The following is a 24,031-nucleotide window of genomic DNA, read 5'->3' as shown; positions in this document are numbered from 1 at the left end:
TCTTTGACTTCTTTTTTTGGCTTCAACTAACTTTTTATTTGCTTCAAGTAACGTTTTTTGCCTTTGAGTAATTTGTTTTTTGGCATCGACTAGTTTTTTGGCTTAAGGAAATTTTTTTTTGCCTTTCACTATAATTTTTTTTGGCTTCGACTATCATTTTTGGCTTTGAGTAACTTTTTTTTTGCTTCAATCAGTATTTTTTGGGTTTCAACTATCATTTCTGCCTTCAAATAACCTATCGATTTTCTGGCTTTCAGCTATCGATTTTGGATCCGAGTTACATTTTTTTAGCTTCAAGTAACCTATTTTTTGGCCAAACAGTATAAGAGGTGGGTTTCTCCCCAAACCCACATAATCGAAAGCCACAAATACACTGATATTAATTTCCTTTTGTAAAAGCAAAAGGACCTCAGCATGAGAAACCTAATAAAAGAAAGTGCCAAATGTCTATATGAATGAGAAGATTATAAACCCTAAAGACTTACAAAGATAATGAGATTTTGGATATTTGAAGGAGGAAAAAGAAAATGAGAAAGCGGCATCTCTAGAGAACTCTTTCTACCCTCTCAAGACAAATGGGCATATGCCGGAGAAATGACGATGTTTCGCCGGAGAAGAAGGCTTCTATCGCCGGAAAATGAGGTCGTTTCACACAAATGCGTCGGAGTAAAACCTGCAAGTAAAAGAGTAAAAGGTAAAACCAAGAAGAGAAAGATAAAAGTAAGTTGAGGGGTATTTTCGTCCTAAAAAGTCTTTTTTTAATAAAATAGCATTTCTTGGTGTTTTTTCAAAACTCAATATTTTCTCGTCATTTTTTCAACTCTCCAGCATGTAACAGTAATTGATCCTATTGGGGCACACCCTATTTAGGCTGTGGCCTATCTAATGGACGGTTTGGATGATCCTACGGTGAGGGCCGTACCGTACTTTTAATAAAGTGAGGAGTGCCCTCAGTAACATACAGTAGAGCTGATTTAACATTTCCTTATCTCTTATTCTCTCACTCTTACGGTATGCTTCTATCAAGACGAGCGTATCTCGGGGCTCTTCTTATAACCAATATGCTCATAGCAGCCTCCATATCCGTCACTCGTTCTCTTCCTCTCTTTCGCTCTCGTCCCTCTTTTTATCCCAAACATCACCCAAAAACCCATCCCTGTCCCCTCTGGTCATCTTCTTTCTCTTTCTGCCTTCAAAAACCCTACAGATCCACCTCTCTTGCTTCCTCCTTCTGCTCTTCCCCTCCTTTAATGGCTTCCCAAAACCCTAACCCTGAAGATCTCGAAGAAAATCCTCTTCTTCAGGATTTCGTTTTCCCGCCCTTCGATGTCCTCGACCCGAACCACGTACGGCCGGGGATCCGAGCTCTGTTGATGAAACTCGTATGATCTTTTCTCGATCTGATTCTATTGTTTTTTGTGTAGACTTTGATTTTAAGATTGAGAAATTTGGATTGATGGATGGAGTGGTGTGACATGTTCTTTTATTTGTTCAGATTTTGTTGTTTTTATGTGGATTTTGATTTTAAGACTGAGAAGTGTTGGATTAGTTGGATGGAGTGGTGTGACATGTTCTTTTCTCGATCGGATTCTTTTTTTTATTTTTCAGATTTTGATTATGAGATTGCTGAATGTTGGATTAATGGATGGAGTGGGGTGACATGATCTTTTCTTGATCAGATTCTTTTTTTTATTATTATTTAGATTTAGATTTTAAGATTGTGGAATGTTGGATTAGTGGATGGAGTGGTGTGACATGATATTTTCTCGATCAGGTTGTATTTTTTTATTTTTTTTATTTTAAGATTGTGGAATGTTGGATTAGTGGATGGAGTGGTGTGACATGATATTTTCTCGATCAGGTTGTATTTTTTTATTTTTTTTATTTTAAGATTGTGGAATGTTGGATTAGTGGATGGAGTGGTGTGACATGATATTTTCTCGATCAGGTTGTATTTTTTTATTTTTTTTTTATTTTAAGATTGAGGAATGTTGGATTAATGGATGGATTGGTGTGGCAGGAAAGTGATTTGATTGAATTGGAGAGGACGGTGGAGCCGACGTGGCCGAAGCTTGTTGAGCCGTTGGAGAAGATTGTTGATCGTCTTTCCGTGTCTTGGGGAATGGTAAACCATCTGAAAGCCGTGAAGGATTCTCCCGAACTTCGTTCCACCATTGAGGAAGTTCAGGTATTTTTGTTTTTTTCTTGCTACTATGGTTTAAGATATGCAATTTTGGAGGATATAGAGAAAATGAGGAAACTTGGTAGAATAAGCATGTGTGTGATTGATCAGATTTTTTTTTTGAAATGGTAAGTCAACTATATTAAAACAGGGAAGACCGAGAAAGTCTCCCAAAGGATTACAAGGAAATAAAGAAAATAAAAATACAATAACCTCAGGGAGGAAAAAAATCAAAGCTCTCCAACTCTAATCTCTCAACCCCGGATCTAGCCAAAGAATCGGCCTCACAATTTGTAGATCTGCGAACATGGTTGAAAACAATGGATGAGCCCTCTACAAGATCACAGTTTTCGTCAAAAAATGACCAAAATCTCCAAGGCGGAGTCGCGGTTCCACGGAGCCACCTAACCACATTTAATGAATCCCCCTCCACTATAGTAGTGTCAATATGGTCTCTTGCAATTCTTTTAATACCCTGATGTACCGCTCTGACTTCCGCCTCATTTGAATCACACACTCCCAACGGCCCCGAATAAGCCCACAAGGTAGCCCCTCTGGAATCCCTACAGATACCACCAATACCCGCCGGTCCAGGATTGCCCAAGCTCGAACCATCAAAATTAAGTTTCATCCATCCAATGGGTGGAGCTTCCCACTCTTGAACCACCTGTGATCGGTATACTCCACTAAAACACACCACCTTCCAACCCTCCCATAAGTCATAAGAAGAGACAAAGTGGAACGGAGGCAAGCATTTCGCCCAAGAAATGGTAAGAGCAATGATATTTATGTATAACCGGTAAGGCGATCTATTGGACCCCTAAAAAATCCTTGCATTTCGCTCCTTCCAAAGGACCCACATTGTAGCAAGGAGGCAAATCGTCCACAACATCTTACCCTTTTTCTTCCATGGCACGGACTCCCAACACAAAAAGACATCCAAAATAGAGAAAGGAAACACCTAACAGAACAGATCCCAAATCTCCCCAAAATGTACCCCATACTTCTCTAGCAACTTTGCAGTGGATAAAGAGATGGCAAGCCGATTCTCCATCTTCCAAACATAGGGAGCAATGATCCACCAAAAACATACCCCTCTTCCGAAGAAAGTTAATTGTTTGGATCCTATCCCTACACGCCGCCCACCCAAAAAGGCATACCCTAGGAGGACAAGGAAACTTCCACACCTTGGCGAAGATAGAGGGCGCACCACACGGAACAAGATGGGAATAAAAAGATTTAACGGAAAAGAAGCCAGATGGGTCCCAACTCCAAATCCTTTTATCCGACCCAGACAGTTTGATGTAACAAGATTCAAGCAATTCAATAAAACGAGCTAAAGCTTCCAATTCTCTATCAAAGAAATTCCTTTCTGAAAGCTGGCATCCAAATCACCCCTCCCTCCACTCGAACAAAACAATCACTAACCATAGCTTCCTTTGAAGCAGTAACAACAAACAACTCCGGGAATACCTTCATAAGGGGCTCAGCCGAGCACCAAGTTGAGCCCCAAATTGATCAGAAAAATACTATATATTGTTTTGATTTGTTCTTCGTTGACATGGAAAATCTTTCACTATCTTGGTTCAATTCTACATAAGGAAGGAGAGATTGAAGAGGATGTTAACCATAGAATAAGAGCAGGTTGGTTGAAGTGGAAGTTTGCCTCAGGAGTTCTGTGTGAGTGCTAATTTGGTTGTTATTTTATATAATAGCATCTGATCAGTCAATCAAGTATTTAGTGGTTGAGTTAATGATGGATATTCAAACATGAAATCTGTTTCCTTTTCGTATTTCTTGCATAGTTTCTGTTCATTTGGAGATAACTATTTCTAATGTGGGGGATCTGAACATGAAAATCTGCTGCCACGCAATTACAACTTAATTTTTGGATGCAGTTGAAATAACATGCTCTCAATGTGGCGATTGATGTAAAATGCTTTATTTCAATATCAGAAGTGTTATCAGCAAATCCATTTTTTTTCTATCTTCAGATCCCATTGTGCCAGTGCTAGATTGTTTTGGCGATGAAATGGTACTCCCAGCCATGACCGTTGAGTTATTTTTTGGTGTGTTTGTTGTGCCTTTCAGGATAGTGACAATGTGTGGTTTTGTCGGGCATTTAGTGAGATAAATGAGATAATTGTGTTACCTCAATATGGAATGATGCAAATTAATTAGAGATACTAAGTTCTCAATTATCTCTTAGGCGTCTGTTAGGAAGGAATTTTGGTGACTACCACTTTATCAGGGGTTGTTATACGATGGATGAAATATTTTTCCAAGGAGGCACATTAGTGGGCAATCAGTACAGTTGGATCCCACTTGTTCAATGATCCGAACATCTATATATTAGGCCTTGCTATGGATGTGCATTCCATCGAAGTCCACTACCATGGGATGAATCTAACCCTCCCAATATATTGCCATGAATTCACACCGTTGCTTCTTTTTTTTTTCTCCATCCATTTAAATTGGAGGGTTAAAATCATTCAACGGGAGTGAATTTTGATACGTGGCCATCTATATCAAGGCTAACGTAATGGCTTGGATCATTGGACTAGTGGCACTGCCCCTCACTTGTACTTTTGCCTGCTCTTATTTTTCGTTGGAAAACATATGCACATACATCAAATAAGAACCCCTTTATCTGTGGGTGATAGAGGATTGGGAAGACATTTCTTGGGTTCCTCAAAATTGGGTATGACTAGCTAGATGGAAACCTTCTCCAAATTCCAATTGGCCCATCTAGCTAACATTTGATGGAATTTCACTAGGTAACTGGGATTAGTGTGGTATTTAGTAATAGTAAGGAGTGAAGGCTTACTCTGGCGCAGTAGGCATGAAAAATTCTAATGAAGTGGAAATGGGCTTCCTTTTTTAGTTTTTTTGGCCTTTATTTATTCAAAAAATGAATTGGAGGAAGCGCCAACAATCATGGAGAATGATTTGGTGGGACTGAGCTATGTATTTAACAATAGCTTCCCACTGTCTTGTTGCACTTACTGTTTTTAATTATTATTTTTTTCCTCGTGTATCAGTGTTCTTTAATGTTGTGGACTTTGGGTGTGCGATTTTTTTCTGTTCTCTTTGCTCTGCCTTTCTGGCGTAAGCTCAATCCTTGTCAGTTGTATTTTTTTCATTCAATAAAGCTTTTTGTTATTATTAAAAAGGATACTTTTGAGGCAGAACATTAATATTGGGTGTGCGATTTTTTTCTGCTCTCTTTGCGCTGCCTTTCCAGGGTAAACTCATTCCTTGTCAGTTGTATTTTTTTCATTCATTAAAGCTTTTTGTTATTATTAAAAAAAAAAGATACTTTTGAGGCAGAACATTCATATGAAAATAGTCATGTCTCCTGGCTGATAAAGTTAGCCTAATTTTTCCTTATGGGTAGAATGGATTTTCTCCTTTCCCTTTCTGGTGATTAAAATTGTTTAGTTTTGTTTTACAGCCAGAGAAGGTTAAATTTCAGCTTAGACTGGGACAAAGCAAACCTGTGTACAATGCGTTTAGGGCAATTCAAGAATCTTCATGTTGGCAAACACTGAGTGATGCTCGTAAACGCATAGTGGAAGGTAATTATCATGTATTTTTTATCTCGTAAACGCATAGTGAGTCCAAAAATTATTATTGAAGTCATAAAACTGATTGTGCCCATGGTTCTAAATTTCGGCTCGTTTCAGCCGAAATATTTCGGTTTCGGCATAAACCGAAACAAAATTACAAGAAGTAGTTTCTTTACAAGATTTCGCCGAAATTTTACCGAAATTCCGAATTTTCGCCGAAATGTCCAAAATTTCATTTTTGGACTTTTTTACAAAATTGTCACCGAAATTTTAAAAATGTACACCGAAATGTTATAATTTCCACCGAAATTGACACTGAAAATTTAGACATTTCGGTCGAAATTAAAAAAATAAATGAAATGATAATCATATTTTTACATGTTTTTGGCCGAAATTTTGGCCTGAAACCGAAATGTGGCTGAAACCGACACTGAAACCGAAATTTAAAATCTTGATTGTTCCTTTGTTCGGTGGTTTGGTTGATCTTCAATTATTTTAAGAAGTTCACTATATCTGGTAGTGTGAGAAGTATTATATTTCAATGTTGTTGGTTATGACATTTTTATTAATATTTACTTTTTGTTAAAAAATTGAGTTTAGACTTTAAAGAGCTATTTTTCGTTACGTTTTGCATTTTAAAGTTATGCCTAGCTATGTATTCTACACAATTTGTAATGTTTTGGAGCGATAATGCTTAAGATCCCTCTTGCTTTAGGTGGCTCTTCGACGCGGTAACTGATAACCATGAAACTTCTAACGGGGAGTAATTGTGTGTGGTCCATATTTTTTGTGAAGACATGCAACATATATGTGATGCATTTATCTGCAGTAGATGACCACCTAGTCATGTTCTCTCACTTCTGTTCATTATTCAACAGTAGCTTTTATTCCATTATCTAGCTAGTGTTAAGAAATCACCTCGTATACTCCTTAACAATAGAGCCAGTCAATGCAGGGTTGCCTTCCTCTCAATTGTTAAGCAAAATTATGCTTTAGTGTCCGGTGTCTCGATGGATATGAAAGTTCTTTCTTTGATGCCATTAGGATTTGATTGCTATACCTAGTTTGCTTCTGCTATGTGGTTGTCTTGGCATTTTTCCGAAGATAATGGGCTCTTCAATGCTTTCGAGGGCCAACTTTTCTCTAGGAGACATTACACAATAGAGCACACATTCTGCCATACCTTGTTACCTGCATATATTTAAAACGTACATGCATTTAGCCTTTAGCCTTTAGCCTTTTTACTTCATCTCATAAGTCAGTCTTGTGTTTATGCAGCTCAGATAAAGGAAGCAGTTCTTAATGGTGTTTCCCTCGAAGATGATAAAAGAGAGGAATTCAATAAAATTGAACAGGTATGCTTCAGTGAATGCTCATCTGCCATTTTCACGTCTTAAGTTGATGACTTCAGCAATTGAATGTGAATTATGACTTAAAAGTAACCTTGCTGTTGGCTATTTATGGTGTTATTGACATGTCACTGTAAATGGGTGTATGCTTTGTTAACAAGATTCCTAAAGCGATGCCACAAATGGAAATAGAAACGGATAGGTTGATTGCACAAGCAAAATAATTTAAAAGGGATTGTAGTAGTGCATTCCTTTTTAGCACTATATTAGGCACAAAGTTCTCTGGATTGATGATATATCGTTTTATTTTTTGCAAGAGCAAATAGATAATATATTAAGAAACGAGACCTAGGAAGTCCCGAAGGGAGTACAAGATAACAACAAAAATAAACATAAACATAAACTGTACAGATATCAAGAAACCGGAATTTCAAGGGGGAAGATAGTCAAACTGTTCTAAACCCTCTCTAAAGACTCCTCCTTTGGCTAATTTATCTGCAATCCCGTTTGCTGATCTTTTCACATGATATGCATGAAGATGAAAGCCTCCAATCATGTTTTGAATCTCATCAAAGAAATCCCGTTTACTGATCTTTTTCATTATTGTTTCTCGTTTATTCGTTCTTTTCCTTCTATGTGGTCCTCGTGCATGGACAGAAGGCATAAGAATGTTCTACATCATAGCTACTCGAACTGTGGGTTTTTTCTCCCAAGACTTGCATAGTGATTATTTCCACACCATTATTCCTTCATGTGTTCCATGGATTAATGACTCAAGTGCAATGCATCTGGGATCAATAAGTCTGTTTTTTCTTATTCGGTTGTTTATTCTCCTTGATGTGAGAAGGTTAGACTTGGTAATGGTTCTCCCTCTTCTAACTTCTAGGAAAGTGTCATCCAAATTTCTCTTTATTTTTTCCTTGCTTTATGTTCCTAGTCTGTCTACTAATCTCATCAGCTGGGGGTCTTACTAAAAAAATCTTAGTTGTGGCATAACGATTTTACCTAGTCATTATGTATCAGGAGACTTGAGAATTATAAAGATAATTGGTGGGGGTTGGGAGTCTTTGGGATTCTGCTCTCTCCATGCTGATTTTTTTAGTGCGCTTAGTTCATGTTATGGTAACACCGTACACCTACAATTCAAAATATCAGTGACAGAGAACACAATAGACATGGCTGAAGCTTGTATCGTGTTTTCTTCTTTATTTTTGGTGCAAAATATAGCAAAAATAAAAAAATGCTGAGACATTTGGGAAGAACCTGGATCCTACATGCTAAATTCATTGTTAGATGCCATAGTTTGAACATGGAACTGATGAAACAACTCTTATGGTCTTACCATTTGACCAGAAGACATGAATGAGGGTCACTTGATTTTTCTTAACTGTCTATTTGCATTTCGGAAGTGGTTAAGAATGATCTTCACACAACCCCACAGGGAGCCCATCTAATTATTAGGTCCTGTTTGTTAACACTTAACAGTGAGTAATGGTTGCTTCCAGCAAGAAATATATCAAAGAGTTGGCATGCGGCTAGCAGAAAATCACAGGTTTTGGTTACTGAATATTACTCCTCGGTTACATTTTGACTTTCTCCATAATTGAAATGCTAATACCACATATGCGAAAGAAAGAGGAAAAAAAAAGATTTGAGTCTGATAAATCAGTCATAAAAAATCTAAGCGATGAACTGCTCATGTAATGAAGTCAAACAAATGAGCATTTTTCTTCTCTTTTGGGTCAGAATGCCAGATTTGTAATTTTTTTCTTTTATCTTTTGACTGTTTACCTCTATTTTTTCTCAGTTACTACCGGACTCTGTTTTTTAGGTCTTTTCTTGTAAGTTGCAGGCTCAGCTTGTGAATCCCACGGTTGAGTTTCTCCTCTCCCTCTCCCTCTCTCTCTGTCATTTCTCTTTTACCTCTGTTCTTCAACTGCACTCAATGCTTATTTATGACTGAATAGAATGATCTAAGCTTAAGCTCGGGACTCTTTTATGAAGGCAGATCTGGTGCGTCATGAATAAATTTGGGACTTCTAACACATTATTATGTAAATTCACAACATTTATGTAACTATGACAGCATGAGTCTTTTGCATGTCAAAATGTATATAAAAGAGTAATATCTGTAGACAAATTTAAAATTACTCCAAAAATCTGAAAACTAAAACATTAGTTTATAAATAACCGGACGATATGTAAAATAGAAAAAAGCGTAATCTTAGATTTTCCTATCCATCAACAAGAAAACAATATAGTAAGTTGGCCCAGAGCTGAATTGTACCTCTGTTACTGGAGGACAAATAAATGTTTTTTATTTGTTATTCAGATTCAACAAATAGAGTTCTTGATGATGGGATGCTTTTTGGGAGTGTACTATGCTTTCTTGACCACAATTATGGACTCACCATGGCCCTCATTAGTGACTTCTTCATCACCTCAACACTTTTCTTGTTTATTTATTGGATTGTTTCTTTCTCATGTGTCACTCTGACCTGTTCTACAGGAACTGGAAAAATTATCAGAAAAATTTGGTCAGAATGTTTTGGATGCAACCAAAAAATTTGAAAAATTAATTACAGATAAGAAGGAAATCGAAGGACTACCTGCTACCGCACTTGGTTTGGCTGCACAAACAGCAGTTTCCAAGGTATCTCTTGTTGATATGCGATATGCAATTTTGCACTTGTTTGCTAATTGAATTGTGAAATGTTTTCATGCTTTTCTCTACATTTGAATTCTATTGCTTCTCTATATTTGTTAATTTGTCTCCTGTTATGGCATTAGGGACATGAAAACGCTACTGCTGAAAATGGGCCGTGGATAATTACATTGGATGCTCCAAGTTATCTCCCTGTTATGCAACATGCACAGAACCGATCATTGCGTGAAGAAGTTTATCGTGCTTATCTAACCCGTGCCTCCAGTGGAGATCTTGATAATACAGCAATTATTGATCAAATTCTGAAGCTTAGGTTGGAGAAGGCTAAGCTTCTGGGATACAATAACTATGCCGAGGTATGATTTGCTGATTATGCACTGTTTTAAAACTCCCTGAGTCAATCGTTGACTCGCCCAAGTCAACTCCCTTTTACCCATAGTTTTAAATTTCGTCCTAAATCCGAAATTTCGTGAAATCTGAATGCTGAAATTCCGGATCGAGAAATTCATTTTTTTTAAATAATATTGTTACCAAATTTCGGCCGAAATTTCCGAAATGAATAATTAATTATTTTTACCAGATTTCGGCTGAAATTTGGGGATTTCATCCGAAATTGGTACCAAAACCGAAATTTAAAACCATGCTTTTACCTTGGCCTAGTTCTTGTCCCAGCCTGAGTTTTTCCCTACCAAATCAATCAAACTCCTTTGACTTGCCCAAGTTAATGAAATATTAACTAGCCCAGGTTACTAAAATATTGACTTACCCGAGTTAATGAATCTTTCAAAAAAAAGGAAAAAATTGACCACGTCAATCATTGACTCATCGGAGTCGATTCCCTTTTACCTTGGCTGAGTTCTTGTCCAACTTCATGTTTTAAAACACTTCGGTTCTTTGCAGCTCTTTCAAAAACTTATAGTGGGTAACTTTCTTTTGTCAAGGTAAGCATGGCTATGAAAATGGCTACTGTTGATAAAGCGGAAGAACTTCTGGAAAAGCTTCGGAGTGCTTCTTGGGATCCTGCAGTCCAAGGTAGCATGCTGCTTATTTTGTCAATTTTTGGGTTATCTTATATTGTGCAACACCAGTTCTCTCAATAAGTACTCTAAGGTTTGAGTTTGGAAGTTCATATGGTCTGCTTTGTGTATTCTTCTTTTACTATAAGAACAATATTAGATATGTATCTAGATTCAATCAAAACTGTTTCTTATATTATGATAAGAAACATTGAGGTCCCTTCTGATATTCTCATTATAGCCATGAAAATATCCAATTAACTGAGAAAGGTTCTACTGGATTGGCGTGGATTGGTGGAGGATGTCTTGTTCATGATGGTTTCAAATGACCCTTCTCAACACATTATGAAAAATGCAGTGATGGTGTTCTGTGGTTATGAATAGGTCAAATGTTAAAAGTTATTCAAGGATGGCTAATGAATGCTTTCATGGTGCCAATCTTTTATAATGGTTGTTGCCAAACTTTTAAAATGCAGTGATGGTGTTCAGGAAGGATTTTTTGTTATAAATTAAAGAGAGTAGGCCATTACATTATGATGGTAGGTCAAATTAGTACTCTCTTTTTGGTGCACCTAATCACATTTAGTTTGCCTCTTTTATCTTCACTTTGCCATTTGCTCCTCTTAGCTTAACTTTAAGCAGTTAGTTAATCTAATGCACTTAATTCTTTGCAAAAATTTCTCATGGTTCCCAGTTATGGTTCTAAATTCAAGCACGATGAAGATTATGTTTCTCTTATTATCCTGAATTATTGGTGAAAGGTTTGCCTAACCATATGCAAATTATGCTTTGCTGTTATTGGTTCCTTCATAAAATTCATAGGAATGCTGCTGAAATGTGAATAAATGTTTCAATAATTTATATTCTGAGATTTTATCTTACTTCATATCTAGCTTCTTTCTTTGTGACTGTCAAGCTAATAAAGATGTAGTGATATTAGTGGTTTGAAAATTCGTTTGGTGTTTGTAGACATGGAAGACCTAAAGAATTTTTCTAGGGATCAAGGTGCTATAGAAGCTAATGATTTGAGCCATTGGGACATTGGCTTTTGGAGTGAGAGGCTTCGTGAATCGAAATATGACATAAATGAGGTAAATTGATTCTCTCTCTCTCTCTCTGAACAAGTTAGATTCTCTTTCTCTCTCTGTAATCAAATAATGTATTTTGGTTTAGGATATCTGAGGTAGTGAGACTCAAACTGTTTATTCCAAAAACTTGGGTCGACTCTCTCTCTCTCTCTCTCTCTCTCTCTCTCTCTCGTATATATACATATGTATCTATGTACGTAATTATGCATACACACGCATACACATATCTCAAGCGCTCGCGCACACACCATACACATGGCCAGTCTTCACATGCATACATATCCTATTACGGTATTGCCATTTTTGTTAGGGACTGGGATGTTTTCCTATCTGGAAATGTTGTGGTTATTTAGAGGGTGGTGTTACATCCTTGAGTGCTGGCACCACTGTTTTCCTCTAATTTGCCACTGTAGGGATTACCAACCTGCATATTGCGGAAATACATGGCTAGGGCCTTTGGGGTTTTGCTTTTAATGATCCCAATCTTTGTCCTTCGTTCTTGCTGATCCTTGGGCAGGTTGCATGCACAATCATAATCCTTTTTTTTTTTTCATAACTCCTGTTTTAAACTTTATTACCGAAAAATATAAAATTCGAACGTGGGTAAGATGACCCCGAAACAAAACGTACGGATAAAAACATAAATGAGAACAAAACACACAGTGCAAAAGCGATGACACATCTTTTAGAAAAAAAACAAGAGATGATACATCAGAACCCAACCTTCCACCCCATCAAGTCACAGTATATATATTTTTTGAATGGTATATAAATTTATCAAGTCACAATAAATTTTTTTTATCAAGTCACAATATTATCACCAAACAGAAAAGCCTAAGGTACAGGTAACCCCCCCCCCCCCCCCCCCCCCCCCCACCCAAAAAAAAAAAAAAAAAAAAAAAAAAAAACCCACCCACGCCATTATAGAAGTCATCCTTGATACCATCTTAACCAAGAGTGTTAAACTTAAACATCTTAATTGAGCTCCAATGAATGTGATCAAGGATAGGCTCAAGAGTACCACAGATATCACCAATCTCTATATCAATATCAGCTAACCTCCAAGGGCCAAGGCTTAACCTTGATCCTTGATCAATGGCATTTGTAAAACCTCCTTCAACCAAGAATGGAATTAAGAAATGATCTTTGAAGAGTTGATCTTCTAAGGAGGTGCAACATTTTTTGCTTGGGAAAAATTTTATCGCCAGTAGGATTGGATACGACTTGACCATAATTTACTCTACCTAGTGCAGGAAGGTCGTGGTCATAATTTCTTGAGCCATTTTGTAGGTGTCCTCAGAATCTTCACTTTTATGTACAACGTCTCTAATCACTCCAACCATATTATCTCTCCCCCCCCCCCCCCCCCCCCACACACACACACACCACCCACCCATAATAAATTTCTCCAAAGTGCCTCTCTTAGTCTTGCTATGCGAGTAGAGTTGTTGGAGAGATTGATGGTGTAGCAACAAAGATTTGGTCTTTTCCTTGCCCCCCAAGGGTTGGGTTTTTCGGTTGGTCGGTTAGTCGGGGGCGAATTCAAACTATGGACTTTTTAAGAAAGAGTGATATGATGTTAGTGGATCACTGTCCTTTGTGTTTACAGGATGGTGAATCCATTGATCATCTGTTCCTACATTGCAAGTTTGCTAGGGTAATTTGGGGGATGCTGCTGTCGAGATTTGGAATCCATTGGGTTCTTCCAAAAACAACCTTACGGTTACTACAATGCTGGGATTTGGTGCATTGGAAAAAGAAGGGAAAGGCTCTTTGGAGGATCTACTTGTTGGCCATGTGGTGGTCGATTTGGAAGGAAAGAAATGGTAGAGTTTTTGAAGGTAAGGCGAGATCTGCTTTTGGGGTCTTTCAGAGGATTGTTGTTGTTTCCATCCAGTGGGCGAGAAGCTCTCCAATATTTTTTGGTGTTTCTGCTTATGATCTGTGGGAGGGTTGGCAATTCGTATGCTCTGAAGGCTTAGTCAGACCTAAGATTGTGCAAAGATGGTCTCCTCCTCCGACTGGCTTCTCCAAGCTCAATTTTGATGAAGCTAGTTTTGGGAACCCCGGATTGGCAGGACAAGGTGGTATTCATAGAAATGATGAAGGTTTGGTGATTTGGGCGTATTCGGGCCCGTGTGGTTTATGTGACTCAAATGAGGCGGAAGTTAAAGCTGCTTTCTCTGGTATTCTGCACCTGGAGTCGAGTATCTTGGATAAAGTGGTTCTCGAAGGAGACTCATCCAATGGGGTGAAATGGATATCGGGGTCAGCCCCTCCGCCATGGAGATTCCTAGGTATGATTGAGGAGATCTTAGATTGGCTGATGGGATCTTCAGCTTCTTTTGCTCATGTCAAAAGATCGGCCAACGGAGAGGCTGACATTCTGGCTAAATCGGGTGCCAATAGATCAAGTTTGGAGTGGTTTGATTATATGCCACCCTAAGTTCTGTAATTTTCTTTTCTTTTCTTTCTTTCTTTCTTTCTTTGTATTCTTTCTGTGGACCATCTCGGTTCCCTTTTATTTTAATATATTACCATTTCAAAAAAAAAAAAAAAAATCAATGACAAAACCATTGTTTAAAAACGCTGATGTGACGCGGAACATGGCCAAGAAAAATCCTTGTCGACTCAGCGCGGATGCGGCCAAGAATGCGGTTGACGCGGTCATAACTCGGAGAGTCAGAGGAGTTTTTATTGACTCCGTAGGGCAAAATGCGGAATGCAGATGTGGTGCAACGCAAAATGCGGCCAAGAAAAATCCTTGTCAACTCAGGCGAGTTCCTTGTCGTGTCAACGAGTTTTTAAACACCGGACAAAAACCAAGTATAGTGAATCTCAAAATGCATATGATGTTCCCTCAAATTTAATTTTTGTTGAGTCTTGCCTCTAGCTTTCATTATCTAGTTTGAGGTTCAATCCCATCTTACCTATAAATTATAAAAAAAAGCTTCAATTATCCAGTGCCTCAATCCAAGACCTCATGCATTTGAGGGAACATCATATGCATTAATGTAGTGTGACACAAACATTGGCTTTACAACTTTCAAAACTTCAGCTTCAAGTGACCCTGAACTATTGCTGAACTTATGAGCTCAGTTAATTGAAGCCAAAAAAAAAAGATTTAGTTGTATGGACATTTGATTTCCCAGGCAATGATTTCTTTGTCATTTTCCTTTGCTTTTCATTTCACAGGAAGAGCTACGTCCATTTTTCTCATTACCAAAGGTTATGGATGGTCTTTTTAGCCTTGCAAAGATGCTCTTTGATATCAACATTGAACCAGCTGATGGCATAGCTCCAGTAAGTATCAATGCGATTTATCTTTTCATTTTCCTGCATTTTTAATGCTTGTAATGGCATGATTCACAATCTGACATTATGCTTTGCACTTTTGCCCAGGTCTGGAACAATGATGTCAGATTTTATTGTGTCAAAGATTCATTGGGCAATCCAATTGCATACTTCTATTTTGATCCTTATTCTAGGCCATCCGAGAAACGTGGTGGGGCATGGATGGATGAGGTTGTTGGCCGAAGCCGTGCACTTGCACGTGATGGTGCGTCTGCTAGGTTGCCTGTTGCCCACATGGTGTGCAATCAAACGCCCCCCGTTGGAGAAAAACCCAGCCTTATGACTTTCCGCGAGGTAAATGTTGCATGCCCAAATCATCTTGGTGCTGATGGTAATTATTTTTTGCTCCTTCACCAAAGTGCTTTCCGAGAGGCTGTAGTGATACTGATATGCATTTGTCCGAATTAAGCCATGCTTGTCTCCAAAACTAGAACATGAGGAGATTAGTGTTACCGAAACAAAATTCTTCAGAAATAAGTGACCCAAATTAATCTTGATATGCAAATGCAGATTATTATTATAATTAGCATGCTTCAAGGTTATGCTGCACCTTATTTATGTAAATTAATTGTCATTTGGAATTTGAAGAATTGCACCAACAATCTTGGCTAGACTTTGTCTGTATTACTAATTAAACCGTCGATTGATATCACTATATGTAGGTTGAGACTGTGTTTCACGAGTTTGGTCACGCGCTTCAGCATATGCTCACCAAGCAAGATGAAGGTCTTGTTTCTGGTATCCGGGGAATAGAATGGGATGCTGTTGAGCTGCCTTCACAATTCATGGAAAATTGGTGCTATCATAGGTAAGTTTTTCTGATAACAAATTTCCCCCATTTCGTATTTCTTAAGCAATTCTGTTATTTCTATGACAAGGTTCTCTGTTTGTTTCTTCTAACATCTTTTTAGGAAATAAAATATATCTTGTAAGCTGACACAACTGTTATTTGTAAATGTTGTTTATGGTAATATTTGCATGGCTGGTCATGGGAAGTATGAGTTGTTAAAACGTAGTTGCGAACATGTTATGTAAGCTTTAGTTTATATTTCATTTTATTTGCATGAGGCGGTGCAAATTGTGACCAATGAAGTGCCTGTTAGAATGTTATTTTTGGAGCAGTTTCTCAACCTACAGATTGAGAACATTTTGCACGAATGGGAAGTACTCAACTCAACTCAACTAAGCCTTTGTCCCGAACTAGTTGGGGTCTGCTAATGAATCCTTTAGAAAATTTTCATGAAGAACGTGAAAGAATCTACCTGGCTCAAAGTGACTAAATCTAATCCTGACACTGGTTGGGTTCGTCTACATGGATAATTTTCTTCCATTCTCTCCTATCCAAGGTCATGTTCTCTGTTATGTTCCTAGCCATCAAGTCTTTCCTCACTGTTTCTACCCAAGTTGTTTTTGGTCTGCCCCTACCTCTTTTTTACTCCATCAACTTGGCACGAGTCACTTCTTCTCACTGGAGCATCCTAAGGCTTGGATATGCCCAAACCATCTTAAGCGGTGCTTTGTCATCTTCTCCTCAATTGGTGTCACCCCCAACTTTTTACGGATGTCTTCATTTCTAATTCTATCTAACCTTATGTGGCCGCACATCCATCTAAGCATTCGCATCTCTGCTACACTCATCTTATGCACATGCTGCTTCTTGGTGGCCCAACATTCTGAGCCGTATGGCTGGCCTCACAGCTGTCTTATAGAACTTTCCCTCCAACTTGGTAGGTATTTTACGGTCGCACAGTACTCCTGAAGCATGCCTCCACGTCAACCAACCTACTCTTATGCTGTGGTTAACATAATCTTCAATCTCTCCTTATGTAGGATTGAACTAAGATAGCGAAAGATATCCCTCTTAGGTACCTCCTATCCAGTCATATTTACTACATCCTCACCCCGCCTCCTTACATTACTAAAGCTGCACTCCATATACCCTGTCTTAGTCCTACTCGGTCTAAAATCTTTGGATTCCAGAGTAGTTCTTCATAATTCTAACTTAGCATTAACTCCTGCTCTGGTTTTGTCAATTAATACTATGTCATCTGCAAATAACATACACCAAGGCACCTCATCCTGGATACCGTCCGTAAGTTCTCCTCATTTATGAGTGTAGAAATGAGGAGAACACTTATGCAAACATTTATAAAACTCCCTTTTAGACCTAATCGCCTTTTGGACCTCCTCATTCCACCACCACATATCTTTAGGCGGCAGCCCACTTCCTCTAGAATCTCCACCTTTCTCGCCACTTTCCTGATATAACTAGACATTTCATTCTACATAATATTAGTCCCTTCGTCCCGACTTCAAGGTCCTTCTTTAAGCAGTCTATCCTTAAACATATTTGGTTTTTCCCCTTTGAGATCCCACCACCTAGTCCTCGGATGTCTAACATCTCTATCTTTTCTCTTTTAACGTTTAATGCATATATCCAACACCACCAACCTATGTTGTGTGACTAAACACTCCCATGGTATGACTTTACAATGTTTACACACAGCTCTGTCATCACTCCTAGTGAGGATAAAATCTATCTGGCTACAGTTGGTGCCACTGTTAGAGGTTATCAAGTGTGAATCTCTTTTCTTAAAAAAAGTATTTGTTAACATTAAATCATATGCCATTGCAAACTCCAAAATATCTTCTCCTGGCTCATTCCTATTGCCAAAACCCAGTCCTCCATGAACCCTATCAAAACCTCCACTAGTTCTTCCTACATGCCTGTTTAAATCTCCTCCTCTAAATAGCTTCTCTCCATGTGGTATTGCTTGGATGACTTCATCTTTATCCTCCCAAAATTGCCTCTTGACAGAGTCATTTAATCCTATATGAGGGGCATACGCACTAATAACATTAATCGTCTCTTCACCTAATATTAATTTAATTAGAAAAATTCTATCACCCTTCCTTTTAACATCTACAACCTCATTTCTTAGGCTCTTATCAATTATAATCCTTACACCATTTTTATTCCTCTCCTTCCCTGTATATAATAACTTGAAACCCGTATTTTCAATTTCGCTAGACTTTTCTCCGACCCATTTAGTCTCCTCAAGGCAAGCTATATTAACTCTCCTACTCATCGTATCAACTAATTCCCTCAGCTTACCTGTTAGTGAACCTATGTCCCAATTGGCTAAACGAATCCTACTTTCTTGGACTAGCTTCCTCGCCCCTCGCACCCGTCCAGTAAAGTGCGAGGACCCTTGCTCATTTTTCACCACTCCCGGGCGCCGATGTGGCGCGTCACTAAGGGAGTGACTGCCTTGGACTAGCCTCCTCACCCCCCGCATGCGCCCATGAAAGTACAATGACCCTTGCTCATTTAACACTACATCCGGACGCCGATGCAGCGCGTCGCTAAGAGGGTTACGCCCCAACGAATTTTCTATAGGAAACATTTCATATAAGAAGTGGCAAAGTTTATAGCCGGCTGCCAACCTGATCGAATGGAAAGTAAGTAATGAAAATGTTTTGAGCATATAAAGCATTAAAGGGATTTGACAATAAAAATGTGTTTATACTAAAAGTTGATAATAATAAAAATTTCTTTTGAGGATATGAATCTAAAGTTCTAAGTATTTCGACATACATTCTGTGTCATATTCATATACAATATACTGTTGATGCTAATCTTAATATTCTCCATCTCAAGGCATCCTAAAACATGCCTGAAAACATCCTAAAATATTACGCTATTCACTAATTATTAAAAAAAAAGCATCCTAAAATATGCCTTTAACATTTCATTTTCCTACTTAACCATTGACTCCTGATTAAACTGCCTCCATTCGGCGGGCCTTTGAAATAACCATCTGCAGCATGTTGGTTTTAAACAAGCAATTTTGTCATTTAACATGTCAGCTAAATGAAAACATCCATGAAGTCAGGGTTGAATGATCAACTAACCCTTACTCTGCCCAAAAGAAAACATGTGAACCAAAAGAAAACATCCATGAAGTTGGGATAGAATGATCAACTTTGGGTCCATGCTAAAGTTATCCTGTTTATGGACTGGGTGGAAATATTCCACTCAACTACCAAAAATGTGCTCCCAAAAGCCCCATTATTATTATTATTATTTTATATTGCGGAAAGGGAATCGCAACCGTAAGTATGTAAAGTCCTGAGTTGCAAATTTTGAATTTTGTTGAGCTTTGATATTTGTGATTATGATCCATGTAGACGAACCCAACTAGTGTCAGGATTAGACTTAGTCACTTTGAGCCGGGTAGATTCTTTCACCTTTTTCATGAAAATTTTCTAAAGGATTCATTAGCCAACGCCAACTAGTTTGGGACAAAGGCTTAGTTGAGTTGAGTTGTGTTTGATATTTGTGATTATCTGGTTATTCAAACAGTGACCAATGTTCCGGCCTCCGGGGGAGTTCTTGTATCCATATTCCATACATGTTTTAAATACATTTGTCTTTTGAAATTTCTTCTTAATTCTTCTTAAAAATTAAAAAAAATTGATCTAGCTGCTCAAATATTTGACCGAGTTTTGTATCGACTAATCTAAGACGCTCATCAAGTTTGGGCCAAGTTTCTAGTGTTTCAAACTTGGTTGCACCACATGGATATTTTGATTTGGTTATCATTCACATTAATTTATTATACTATGGAACTTCTTGAATAAGCTTCGATTTAATATGAAAGAAAAAGGAATCTTCTAGAAGATACCATTAATCTTGAAACAGACATGAACGAATGATCTATTATCAGCATGCTAGTGGTAGTTTTAGAGAGTTGACCAAGATTATTCATGTTTTAGTACCCATTGTGATGGTTGCTTTATTGCTTTCCTTGTCTTTCTTGCCCGAGTTGATGCCTACTATTTCTAGATATGAATATTTTAAATTGCATCCTATTATTGGCATCTTACTCAATTATTTGGTTTTCTGATTGACTGCTGCAGGGATACTCTGATGAGCATTGCAAAACACTATGAAACTGGAGAGAATCTTCCTGAAGAAGTTTATCTGAAGCTTCTTGCAGCAAGAACATTCCGTGCTGGTACACAAAGTCTTCGTCAGGTTAGTCGAGTGTGTTGATTTTTATTGCGTCCATGTATGAAGTTCACGAATTTGCTTTACTTTTTTTTAGCATTGGGCGTCTGCTGTAGATGATATTTCATATACAACCCATTCTCCTCAAAACTTAACTCAAACTCGAACCCAAACCTTATACTCACCCCCTAGCCAAACTCCTCCTCATGACAACCTAAAACAAACTATACAAGACATTGTGGCCGAACAATTAGCTAGCCAAGTCTCTGGAGAAGACCTTTGCTCGCTTGCATATCCCGGCCACATATCCTCCGTTCCTTTCCTTCTCTCCCCCACCCCCCACCCACCCCCCCCCCCCCAAACCAAACTTCACTATCCCTCAATTCACACTTTACAATGGAATGGGTAATCCTCGTGCTCACATAATCTCTCTCTTTAAATGTGTTAGTATTCAACAAAACGACGCCTTATTAATGCAACTCTTCCCTCAAAGCCTAACAGATTAGTCTTCACTTGGTTTTCCCAAATCCCAAGCCAATCTATTATCTCATTTTTACAACTCTCCCGTGCTTTTATCGAGCATTTTTCATATTACACAGACACTGAAATATCTCTCGACGATCTTACCAACATGCGACAAGAACACAATGGAACATTTACACAATTTTACAACCAATGGCGGACCTTAGCTACTCAATTACCAGGATGCTATGCTTATACACTAATGTAATTTGTTTTTTTCATAAGGAAATACAATTATTTTCTGCTGTTCTTTAAATGTATGGCATGGTTGATTGTAAGTGTCTCGTTCTCATTATTTTGCAGATACGATTTGCAAGTATAGACCTGGAACTGCATACACAGTATGTTCCAGGTGAATCAGAATCTTTATATGATATTGATCAGAGAGTTGGTAAAAGAACACAAGTGATCCCGCCGCTGCTGGAGGACAGGTTCCTATGTAGTTTCAGCCATATTTTTGCAGGTTTGCTACTTTGTTCATCGCATTCTTCTGTTATAAGAACGTTTCTCATTTTTTATATTATACTAGCTGCTAAGATTGCCCTATGGTTTTATTTTTGTTTTTTGTACCTCAGGTGGATATGGAGCGGGATACTATAGCTACAAGGTACCTTTTATTAGTCATTACATTTGGTTTTTGGTCTCCTTTTTGTTGTTTATGCTTCTATCACCCTTCAAATCTAAGCTGCAATTTTCATTCTACTTATAACAGTAGATACCTATGGTTATCTTAGCAAATTGGATATAATACATGAGTTTTTCTATGGTAAACTTGAAAGCAAACTGATATTATATATATGTATGTATGTATGTATGTATGGCGAAATTTTAAATGTCCCATCTAATTTGTGTTTTTAGATTAATTTAAGATACTGAGCATTGTTGTCACAATATTTGTGGGAAAAATATCTGACACAGTATTGGCACCAACGGAGATTAAATTCAAAATGATTTGACAGTAAATATGTAGCATTTTTGCTTTGTGATTCACTTTTCGTTATGATAGGAGTTTCTAGGGCTGCAACAGGGTCAGGTTGGGCTGGGGTTTTCAAAACCCTAGCCAATCTTGGATCCCATTATCTTAGCCCTGGCCCGCTCTGACCCTGAGTCAAGGCCTAAGAAACCCCGACCCAAGCCTGCCCTGCCGGGCTCAGCCAGCCCTGATTGGGCCGGGCCGGGTTGGCCCTAATTGACCCTAACCCAAAAGTTGATCTTGGCCATCCATTTGAGGTGAACCTCAATAGCCAAGATCGATTCACCCAAAGGAAATGTTATCAGCGCAGCCAAGTTTTTATAACGGCACAAACCAAGCTGTATATCTTCTTTAATTTGCTTGTAAGAGCATTTTGGAAAATGTAATAAGTTTTTCAATTACTAAAAGACAAGATGGGTTGGTGTAAATATCAAAATATGGCATATAGTGTAAACATGGTCGGGCTGGGCCGGGTCGGCCTGGCCCTAGGTATCAACCCTGGCTCGCTCCTGCAAAAGTGTACCCAAGCCCGCCTTCAGGCTTGGAAAATCCTGCCCAGACTCTGTTCGGGCTCAGGGTGGGCTAGGGCGGGTCCGGGCTCACAGGGCCAAACTTGCACCCCTCGGAGGTTCTATGAATGATCACCGATACTTATGATTCATATTTATTGGACAAAGAGATCATGATCATTCTGCATGTGTAAACCGCTTGATTAATGAAATGGGATATTTTGATTACTCCATAGCATAGTTAATCCTCGTGACTTGTGAGTTTGATGGAAAATGCAGGCATAAATTGCTCCTTTTCCGTTCTTATGTGACTTTCTTGATATTTAAGCATGTTATATTTGCAGTGGGCAGAGGTGTTGTCCGCTGATGCTTTCTCAGCATTTGAGGATGCTGGATTGGACAATCATGAGGTATGGTTGCTAAGTTTAACTTTTCAACAGTTACCATCTTATATGTTATGGTTCTGTAACTAAGTTTAAGCAAATCCTCTGTAAAAGAAAAGCCAAGTCCTCTGTTATTTCATCATGTTGCTGAGTCATATACGGTCATGACAAGCATTTCGTAGATTTTTTTTTTTTTTCATTTCTGTTCACTATGGCCCTGTTTGTTTTGGTGAGTTCAAAACTGATTATTTTAGATTTTGACAACTGGTTGTGGGTTCTCAGCTTTGAACTCACAATCGGTTCTCAAAATCCCAAAAAAAGGGGACCTAAGGAATAGTGTCTTAGGAAGCCATAACCACTTATGATTTTGTGGCTGGTCACTCTCTTGCAATTGGTAGATCTTATTCGTTGTTTTTCGATTGAATGATTGATCAATCCTTGTTGGAACAGGCTGTCATAGAAACTGGTCACAAGTTCCGGGAAACCATTCTTGCTCTTGGAGGTGGAAAATCGCCGCTTGAGGTTAGACAATTAACTAGCAGATCCACCCTGCAAATTTTCTTTCAGAAGGAATATTAACTGAAAATTTTTAGTACCCAATACTTCCGATGTTGAGGATCAATCAGAATTACTGTCCTTAAAAAAGAGTTTTAGCTGCTTTTGCACTGCTTAATCTCAGTAGATTTGCTTCCTGGTGTCAATGAGATTTAAATTATTTAATATACGAACTATTTTTTTTTTTTCTCTTTTCTTTTCTTTTTAACAGGTTTTTGTACAATTCCGTGGACGTGAACCTTCTCCTGAGGCCCTGCTTCGGCATAATGGCCTACTATCAGTCACTGCCACCGCTTGAGATTTAGCTTTTGCACCAGAGCGGTTATAAACAATGAGCATCCTTTTGCTCTTAATAATATGTAACATAGAGCACCTTGCTGAAATTAATTTGGTTTAGTTCATATATGCAGGAGTTTTTGGATATTTTCCTTTAAATGATCTTCTATTCTATGGCTAAATGGGTTGCCTTTGCCATGTACAGAGCATTACAAAGAAAATTGCTGAAATGTGTATATGAATGCTTTTTTATCTGATTAGGGGGAGAATTCAGCAATTTTCCTTTTGATGCTGTGGTTAAATTGGATGCCTTTGACAAGTAAAAATTCTTATCAGGAAAAGGTGAACGTTATCTTTGCCCCTTTTCTTCCTCAGGCCGCCCCTTCGTAGTGTAAAAAGTAGGGTTGCAACTTGGGTCGGGCGGGTCGGGTCGGGTAGGGTTTTTCAGAACCCTACCGTACCCGAGAAGCTATCTCGGGTCAGGTTGGGGTTTTTTTTTGTAAAATATACCCAAGATTCGTAAACCTGACCCTCTTGTAAATGAAGTAGCATGGGCTTGATAGATTCAATTACAAG

At 38.3% G+C, this 24,031-nt stretch overlaps 1 protein-coding gene across 1 annotated transcript; it reads left to right on the top strand.

Moving 5' to 3' along the window:
• The first annotated feature begins 998 nt into the window (after positions 1 to 998).
• LOC143876228 (putative cytosolic oligopeptidase A) lies at positions 999 to 23,637 on the top strand. The gene is made up of 17 exons (XM_077377949.1): positions 999 to 1,382; positions 2,021 to 2,188; positions 5,637 to 5,760; positions 7,030 to 7,106; positions 9,610 to 9,753; positions 9,891 to 10,121; positions 10,707 to 10,797; positions 11,751 to 11,872; positions 15,065 to 15,172; positions 15,272 to 15,517; positions 15,886 to 16,031; positions 20,147 to 20,264; positions 21,063 to 21,222; positions 21,335 to 21,366; positions 22,586 to 22,651; positions 23,075 to 23,146; positions 23,391 to 23,637. Exons 1-17 carry the CDS (start codon positions 1,014 to 1,016, stop codon positions 23,475 to 23,477), a joined length of 2,361 nt encoding a protein of 786 aa, XP_077234064.1. The 5' UTR covers positions 999 to 1,013; the 3' UTR covers positions 23,478 to 23,637.
• Positions 23,638 to 24,031: the final 394 nt, after the last annotated feature.

This window comes from Tasmannia lanceolata, unplaced genomic scaffold (assembly GCF_043159265.1).
Source record: "Tasmannia lanceolata isolate RefF3 unplaced genomic scaffold, GAP_Taslan_0.1 ptg000004l, whole genome shotgun sequence".
Classification (NCBI taxonomy): domain Eukaryota; kingdom Viridiplantae; phylum Streptophyta; class Magnoliopsida; order Canellales; family Winteraceae; genus Tasmannia; species Tasmannia lanceolata.
This window is presented reverse-complemented; position numbering and strand designations above follow the sequence as displayed.